At 36.5% G+C, this 9995-nt stretch overlaps 1 protein-coding gene across 1 annotated transcript; it reads right to left on the reverse strand.

The window, feature by feature from the left end:
- Positions 1–8539: 8539 nt before the first annotated feature.
- Positions 8540–9317, reverse strand: LOC129749964 (uncharacterized). Its single transcript, XM_055745119.1, has one exon. It carries the CDS (start codon positions 9242–9244, stop codon positions 8540–8542), a length of 705 nt encoding a protein of 234 aa, XP_055601094.1. The 5' UTR covers positions 9245–9317.
- Positions 9318–9995: the final 678 nt, after the last annotated feature.

The following is a 9995-nucleotide window of genomic DNA, read 5'->3' on the forward strand; positions in this document are numbered from 1 at the left end:
TGTCATTAGGGTATTACGAAAACATTGGATCAGTTGAAGATGCATTATTGGTTTCCGAAAATGAAGGAAAAGGTTGAGAATTATGTCAAAAATTGTGTCCGTTGTATTATGTATTCCGATTCGAATTCCGATAGAGGTCGTATTCTGCATAGCATTCCGAAGAAACCTGTTCCGTTCGATACAATTCATGTTGACCATTTTGGGCCCCTTCCGTCAATTCTGTCTAATAGAAAACATATTTTGGTTGTTGTCGATGCTTTTACGAAGTTCGTTAAATTGTACGCTGTGAATTCTACGAGTACGAAGGAAGTGTGAGCTTGTTTGGACAAATATTTTGAGTGTTATAGTAGACCACGAAGGATCATTAGTGATCGAGGATCGTGTTTTACTTCGTTGGATTTTGAATCCTATCTGTTGGATAATAATATTGAGCATGTAAAAATAGCTACAGCGTCTGCTCAGGCTAATGGTCAGGTTGAACGGGTGAATCGTGTTCTTAAGTCCATGTTAGGGAAACTTTCAGAACCCGTTCAACATGCAGATTGGGTGAGAATGTTGTGTAAAGTGGAGTACGCTATGAATAATTCCGTTCATCCGAGTACGAATGAAACTCCCTCTGTTCTGTTATTTGGTGTTGGTCAAAGAGGACGCGATGTTGATAGTTTATCTGAATATTTGGAAGATAGGTCTGACTTGAAAGTTGTTCGGGATTTGCCTGCATTACGTGAAGCTGCTTCTAGTCGTATTGAAGATTCTCAGTCTAGGAATTCTGCCTCATATGGCAAGAACCATAAAGGTCCGCAAGTCTTTTCTGAAGGTGATTATGTTGTGATACGTAATGTTGACACTACTATTGGCACAAATAAGAAATTTATTCCGAAGTACAGAGGGCCTTATCGTGTTCATAAGGTGCTGCCTGATCCGAGACATAGAGAATTGTATTTATTATTTATTTCATTTTGAAACACCCTGAAATCTTCTTCGTTATTGACTATCATATAAAGCTTCATATCGTCTGCATATATAAGCACGTTTAGCTGGTTCAGTAAATAAGTAATGTCATTGACGTATAAGATAAATAATAAGGGACCGAGATGGGAGCCTTGAGACACACCAGATGTAACGGAGATGCTTTTCGAAAGTGAACCATTGAATCTAACAATTTGTGTACGGGTTTGTCAAATACGACTCAATCCATTTCAGCAGTTGTGCACTGAATCCGTTTTAATGTAGTTTAAAACTTAACAAAGGGATGTCGATTCTATCAAAAGCTTTACTGAAGTCCGTGTATAGAGCCTGAACGGAATTTCCTTGATCGATGGAGTGGATATTATAAGAAACGAATTCAAGTAAATTAGTCGCTGTAGATCGTCCTTTAACAAATCCATGTTGCTTTTCAGTTATGAGTGTTTTTATTTGATTATATATTTTTTCATTCACTATTGCTTCAAAAACTTTCGGTATGCACGATAAGATCGCTATACCCCGGTAATTTTTAATATCAGACTTTTTCCCAGACTTGAAAATAGGTACAAGAAAAGATTCTTTCCATACTTGAGGAAAAACACTGGATTTCAACGATGAGTTGAACAGAAGAAACAAGGGCATACTTAGTTCATTTACAAGATTTTTTAAAAGTAATGCAGGAATTCCATCAAGCCCGGGCCCTCTGGAGCTATCCAGGGAGCAAATTGATTTGTGTATTTCCTCAAGGGTGATTGAATCTACCACAGTCAATTCTTTTGGAATTACTATTATGATTTGAAAACAAGTGGCTGGAAGAAAAGTGTGATGCGCATAAGAATTACATCATAAATCGTCGTAGTACAAATAAGGGAATTTTTCCAATTTTGTTGTGCCTTGGAACCCGACAGTTTATTCATGAGCTAGTTTTATAAATCATGTTACAGGTTTGAAATTTTCGATATTTGCCAAAGTTTTTTATGCTAAAGTGCAATTGGCGGTAAGCTATTGAAAGATACACATTTATTCATTATGATTAATCTCTATGGAGACACATTGGAATTGTTCTGATACTGTGTCAGTCATGGATGTGTACTTTCACAATTATTCCGTAAAATCTTTTGGAAATGCTAAATTAAAAAGATTTTGTGGTGGTAAATACTAATTTTTTTCTCTGAGCTTTCGATATTTATTTTCAAAAGCGACTAAAGGCGCTATTTCCAATTTCCAGGACCAGAGATAATGGTGCACATAAATCCGAAACTTGTAGTTTGATTAAACGTCCAGTAAAGTTATTTTTTTTTTGTTTCGATTATAGTCGTTTTACCATCTTTATGGCATTCGCGACTTTATCAACGATGCAGTTGGCGGATCGTTATTGAAAAACTTATCCGGTACAACTGCGTTCGATGTTTGCTCTTGGGCTCGAACTCGCGGACATCGGCTCAGGAGACAACAGACTTGCCAACTGAGCTATATCACAAGCCCCAACCAGTAAAGTAATAAAAATAATAACCATGTATAAATTGATGCAATTTATACTGCATTGTTTCAAATTTCTGTGCAGAAAAAAATAATTTCCTCTCATAGAAGGACGAACTCACAAGGGCAAACATCGAGAAGCACAATTTCAGCAAATGCTTCCAACGATGTCCTGAAAATTTTGGGTGTCTATTTCGCTAACTCGATACGGACAATGATTCGCAAGTTTGGCAACCGTACTACAACGTTCACATCAATAGACTGGAGAGAGTCCAAAAGAAGTTTCTCAAATACGCGCTAAGAAACCTTGGATGGCAAGAGGAAATGCCGGTTTATCGAGCCCTGTGCATGCTGGTCGGACTGGATTCGCTTGAGAATCGCAGGAAGTTAATTGACGCGTTGTTTTTGAAGGATTTGACAAGTGGAAGGTATTATTCGCCGTACTTGTTCTCACAGACATCTCCCAACGAAGGACGCAATAGTTTGCGCAGCATAAGGCCGTTCCAACTATCAAACAGGATCCAAAATTACGCAAGAAACGAGCCAATGTACAGGATGATGGCGCTTTACAACACATATGTAGAAGAAATTAACTTGAATATGTCCAGAAACCAAATTGAAGCTAGTATTAAGAATTTTTTTACTACAAATTAAAGTGTGGTCGATGTATTTTAAGTTCAGACTCAGATCAAAAGGCTTAGCCTAGGATCATTAATAAATAAATAAATAAATAAATAAATAAAGAACTGGGACACAGTGGTAACGAAGATGGCTCAACATTTGTGGCTTCACTCTGCGAGGTTGTTAACTCTGCATCAAAAAATTCATCTACTCAACACATACATCAATTCAGAGATTTGGTTTCTTTCTTCAATCGTTCCTCCAAATGCTTATTATGTAGCAAAAGTTACAGCTACTAGTGGAAGTTACTTATGACATGGATACTGTACTCGCGTCTCCATCCATCAACTGGCACATTCAATCGGAAATGGTGGGTTAAATTTTCACTAACCAGCTATGAAAACCAAGTAGCTTTTAATCAACTGGCACATCATAGAACTCGACAGTATGCCTTTCTTCAAGTCTATGTTAGTGGAACGTATTCGACCAATTCCGTCTAACCTCCCCGATGCACATGTAGTGTCGAAAGCTATCCAGAACCTACCAAGTAACATCCAACAAAACCTTTCGGAAAGACTTGTTTACGATTACCTAATGTCTCAAACAGATCCACCAAAAGTAGAGCGAAACAACCCCACTGTAGAAACATTGCGTGTCGGACACTCTCATACACAGAGAGCAAAACAGCTGACCAACGAAAAAGCTGAATGCCACAAACTGCTGTTTATTCTACGAAGAGCGGATGATGAGAGCTGCACACACTGTGGGGCGCAGACGGAAACCATATGTCACGCCACAAGTATACTGAATGCAGCAGACTGAATCAAGCCTTCAATATGCTACTTCTTAAACTGAATGAAGTCATCAACCATAGTAAACAATGGACATTCCAGGAGCTACTACAACCAGTGTTGCCAAATAATCATCTTCAAAACAGAACTAAAATATTGAATTATTTTTGCAAGTACATCGCTTTCATTGATGATCGTAGTGGAATAATTAATACTCAAAGTTTAAATTTTCATTTGGAGCTAGAATATTGACCATGAAATGTGATTTTACGACACCTACTAAGAAATAAATTTAAAAAAAAAAGTTAATATTTCGAACATTTTATAATCATGGAAACGCATGGTACTGTTGTCCACGTTTATTCCTCCTTATGTTCCAGTTGTCTCTGCGTCGAATACTGCACAGTGTGCCCGGCTGAGTTATGATCAGTAATAAATTTACTTATTAAACCTCGGATTCTACTGGCCGAGCAATCCGACGGGTTTTACCTGCCACTGTCGCTTCCGGTGGTTTCCGCTGGGGTATGTTTAACTTTCGGACCGTGATTGGAAAAGCAGTTTTTTACAAAAAAAAACTTCTTGATTTATTTGAACAAGCAAAAACACGTGTGAATTTTTTCGGTCTGACCTACTAAAGTGAAAATCTCATTCCAATTTGCCACTACCTGCTGTGATCAATTCTCGTTGTTGGCAACAATAGTTTTTCTACTCACCGAGATGCTGTAGATCAGTGGTTTTCAAACTTCTTTCAATCATCGCCCCCTTTTGCAAAATTTTTAAGCACAACGCCCCCCTAGGCAAATTTTCAGAGAATATATTTAAAAAATGAAAATCTGGATCGTTGAAAAACCTTTAGCTTTTAGCTTGATGTTATTGTAAGGCTTAATTCAAAACTCATTCAAATTTATATAAGTGTAAAATTGGTCAATTTTGATTTAATAATGTATGAAATAATGCAATTTTTTGAAAAATATATGAAAATGACCAAACATAACAAATAAAAAGCGTGTTTTTAAGGTTACCAGTATTTTTCCAGCACGTATCCGAGCCGTACAAATCCTGAATATTTAATCTCAAAACCTGGCAAATTCCGGGCATTTGATTTCAAAATTGTCGACCAAAACCCCAAGTAATATCCTGGAAAATTCTATCAAAACCCAGGAGTTTCTTAAAAAACATTCAAGAAAAAAAAACTTGAAGCAAAAAAAAAATCCGTCATACTTTATCAGCAGTTTTTAACGTATTTTAAGCATTCAACTAACTTTTCATGGTTATTTCCATAAAATGTGCTCTAAAAATTTCTTTTCGGACGCATGAATGAAAATTTGAACTACACAATTTGTTTTTATTTTGTTCGTTTTGGCAAATAAAGTGAATAATGCCAGGCAAAATCCAGGCTTCTTTTAATTAAATCCGGGCAACCGGCCCGGACCGGACTTTTGTCGAATTTTTCATCAAATATCCGGGCAAACCCCGATAAAACCGGGCAATCTAGTAGCCTTATACCTGTTTGGCACCAAGGAAATTCAAACCTCCAGTAAACACTTAATTCTATGTGAAGTTTCCTGGATAACTTAAACTGATTAATTAGGTTGATGTCAAATCATTTATCTTGAATTTTAGTAAACAAAATTTTCAACCATTCAATTGCATTAGTGTTGAATAAATACTGTCAAGCCGGTAAAATAACCAAAGAATAGTATTACTGGTATAACTTCCTGATATCTGAATTTGAGTCCTGTTCAAAGTTATACAGCATTCATGGGTCTTAAAGTTTAAATTGGATTCTAATAACTTTAACCAGACAATGATAGTGATAACCGAAAAGATTAAAAGCTTATCCATGGAAAATGGCACAATCGATTTTTTTGAATCGATTGAAATAAAGATGAGCAAATAAGAACTTAAAATAAAAGTTCTCTAATCTAAAATAGTTCTTACATTTTTTCTTTCAAAAAAATCTATCTCTAAATAACAGATGAGTTTTTTCGAAGGTATTTTCTGTTAAGCAATTTTTTTGAGAAAATACATTTTAAAGATTTTCAAGCATTGCCATCTAAAATTATTCTTGTTTAAGTATATTCCAAAATAATGTTACCAAACAAGGTCAACATGTAGAGCGTATACAAAATCAGTGACAATATAAAAAAATCTCTTAGTTACATTTAAACATAAATATTGAGATACTGGAACAAAAGTTTGCCTGCAGCTCTGTGAAATCATAGATATATTAGTCTTCAGCCTGAAATCTAATTTTGTAAAGTAATTTAATAATTTGCATCGAACTTACTCGTTTTTATTCCAAACCTACGTTGCAACGTAGGTTGTTTTGTGATTTTTTAAAATGTGAATTACAACCTCACCGCCCCCCTCAGCTCTTCCAACGCCCCTTAAATTTCTACATTGTGCTCACCGCCCCCCTGGAAACTCTCAACGCCCCCAAGGGGGCAGTAGGGACCACTTTGTAAACCACTGCTGTAGATCATATTTTAACCAATCCCTGACTTCGATGGACTTTGTACATCATATGTGCATTCGATTTAAATTATTGGCAACAATCACAAGGTGCATCGGTTAATCTTGCTACCCTACATTCTACTACTAGATCATTGTACAGTAGAAACAGCTGTGCATTGGCATCACTAAGGATAAAACTGTAGCTTATATTGGTTCAAATATAAATCCGATCGATTTATGGGAAACTCAGTTCTATTTTCGGCATTGTTTTCAGTTCATCAACAAAAACCGGTAAAGAGCCTAGGCGTCGTGTGCCGATTGGAATTTTCGTTTATCTATCAGTGTCATTCCAATCGAGCAAAAGATGTGTCAAATTTGTTTGTTTATGAATTATTGAAACAATATTACCCAAGAATTTATTACGGATACAGATGCTCTAAGGGATTAGATGACGCCTCTTTATGTTTATGTTGTCATGAAAAAGTTTGGTTTTAGGTATAGAACTTTTTCAAGCCATTCGTAGGTGTTTCGACTTAGACATATTTTCATGGGGATATTGATCAGTATTATATCTTGAGCATCACAATTTCCACTTCCATACATCGCACCTTTAATAAATAATCCTTTGGCTTTCGATTCCACATCAACTAATTTCAATCCTACTTTATCTAAATCCAAGTATAACGTGTCCAGATAAATCGTCCAACTTCATGTCGACTATATTTTTTTAATAATCCGGTGGAAACAAACTGCATGTATACCAGAGCTTCGATAGTATAAAGTATTAAGCAAATCAATGTTCAGCAAAGTAAGGTGTCTTTTTGAGTGTACAGCAATCCGAAAAGAGTTGTCTTTTGCAAGTTTCTCGTAATTCTTACAAATAGTTTCTGGACCACATTGAAGTTATGAAAACACCAAGGATTGTGAGTTTTGATTCCTCTTTCAACTGTTTTGGATCACGTGTAGCATTGATCTTGAATCGAATGTATGCAGATTTTTTCATGTTCATTTTTTTGCTTAACAATTCAGCACAAGTTCTTCCAATACGAAGCTTGCATAACGGCCTATTTTATTTATTAAAATGCAGTGACCGACACAAATAAAAATCCACCCAACGTGCTAAACTTATAATGACGATATTTTCAGTTTCTCAAATTCTTTTAAAATTTCAGTGAGTTCGTTGAAAAGCTAGTAGTTTCAAATCGCTTTAAGATAAAAATTTTATTTTTCAATGTTTTCTAACTCAGTAACAATCAGCTTTCTGAATTGCATACTTTACGGGTCTGATATAAAAAAATCCCCTTTATGATTTATTCGATAAAAATCATAAAAACAAATAACCAATAGTAAAAATGACTTTTATTAACCTTGATGATTTACTCACCACGCTTTGCATGCTATTTTTGCAAGGTTTTTGTGATATTTCGGGGTAAGGGGGATCCAGCCAGACCCGAAAAGAGTAAAATTGCTTTTCCTGGTTCTCGTTCTAAATGTCGATTTTATTGTCGCAATCACATCACCGCTGATTCGCATAACAACTTAAGTACTATCGTTTTAAAGATGCCTAGAATATATTGTACTCGTCGGCTTAAAAATATATCAGGACTCGAATAAAAAATATCCGCGCCTACGAAGGCTCTCTTAAGAAGCCAGCAAGTTGAGTTGGGTACCTAAATATAATTTTGGTGAACTGTTAATCTTGAAACTGTTGTTTAATTAAAGAGTGTTTATCAATTACCTTTATGAAAATATTATTAATTTTTTTTAGATTTCCTCAACTGCATCACGATAGAAATAAAGAAATGTATTACTTTATGTTCAAAGAAGTTATGAATCAAAATAAAATATTTTTTTAAATGTTTTCACAAACTGAAATCCTGAAAATAATAAATACAAATTTTATTCAATACGATGACCTTGAATATGATCCGAAAATCAAAATTCAAAATTATCGATTTGAAATTTCATAGTTCTGAGTTAAAATTTCAGAATTTAGCTTTGAGAATGCGTTTTCAAAAAGGTAATCGGGAGTCCTGTTTTATCCAATCAAGCTAGTGCTAGAAGCTCAGTACGTATTCCATATTTCATTTACGGTTTCATGTTTTGCCTGCTCAAAAGGATTTTTGTAAACTTTTTTCTCAAATTTTCTTTTTAAGTGTCTTAACAATACTTTTGTATTAAAATACTTCTTTATTTACAAATTCTACAATAAGTCATTGTATGCACTAGTAGGGATCATCGAATAGAGTCGGTGAGGTCCGACCCATCCGAGCATCGTACGTTGAATGGAACTTCTTGGAGGTTCCCTTTCCTTGACTGTTCCTAGATTTGGCCTTTTTTCGGTTGTGGTTTTTCATCAAATCCAGAAAACTGCTCGTCGGTGGAATCGGGCCAGGACTCTTGAACGGCCTCACGATATAGGTTCCATGTTTCATCTGAGGCGATTGGGAAAGCAGATCCTCCTCGCTGTCGATTCTCTGCTTCCGGGGCGCTTTCGGTGGGGCAACTTTCTCGGACGGTGGCGTAAGCTGTTGTTTGGCGGATGTTTGGGTCTTGTGTGGCTGTGGATTGACCGGAACTGACGGAATAAGTTGCGCGTTTGACCGTTCCTGGAGCACACGTCTCTGGAAGGCAACCGTCAAGTTTTCGTCGACCTTCTTCTTGCAGTTGTTGCGGAAATTCACTTCCTCTCCCTCTAGAACACGCTGGGTGGTTAAGGAGTGGCAAAAGTAGTCGTAATACTGGTCCAATCGAGCCACACAGCTGTAGCAGATCGTCTTCGGAAGATGATCGTTGGGATCCACCGAAATGGGAAGGCACACGCGAATTTTTATCGGAATTTTCCTCTTTCTACCGTACGTTCCGTAGATGGCGACCTGCAGCTCGTCATCTGACAGGCAAATGCGACAAATTTGTCCGGACGAGGCCATCGCGTTTTGATAGTGCGGTTTGACTTACATGAATCGGAGAGAAAATAAACGAACACGTGGCTTCTGGCTCTTCACAACATTTCTCCACAAACCGTTGGCCTACTGTTATATTTGAAGTGACAGTTGGGTTCTATAATAGCAACACGCTAACTTTTGGCTACCCCTTAACGAATACTTTTGACCCGTTATTCAATAAGACTGGGAGAACTCCTTTTTAAGGATATAGTCGCTGTACCCCTTAAGGGGTACTCAGCTTCATAACGCTTGTAGCGGGTCAAAATTACCCCTTATTCCAAACGCTCATACCGGATGAAAATTACCCCTTATTTGAGACGCTTTCATATGGTGGAAACTTCAGGAGCTGCTTATGGGAAATATGTTTGCTGGGAAATATGTTTGCTGGGAAATTAACGACAGCAAAATATCATTTTTGATTTGGTTTATTGAAATATGACAATAGCAAAATTTATTCATCATTTTTTTTACCATTATGTTAATCCACTGCGGTTCCGGTTTTGTTCATCGGCTTAAAATTTTTCTCCGCCCTCATCCGGAACTGTGCAGTTCTGAAAAAATAACATGAATAATTAAAATCGAACAAAAGGAACAAAATAAATACATCATAAAATACTTACAATCTTTCGCATCAATCACAATTCACCGGATAAATAATAACGCTTTCAATGTTACATCTAAAACTACCCCTTTGAAGCGGACTCGAGCTTTTCGAAATAAGGGGTAATATTGATCC

This window comes from Uranotaenia lowii, chromosome 2, assembly GCF_029784155.1.
Source record: "Uranotaenia lowii strain MFRU-FL chromosome 2, ASM2978415v1, whole genome shotgun sequence".
In the NCBI taxonomy this organism is placed as follows: domain Eukaryota; kingdom Metazoa; phylum Arthropoda; class Insecta; order Diptera; family Culicidae; genus Uranotaenia; species Uranotaenia lowii.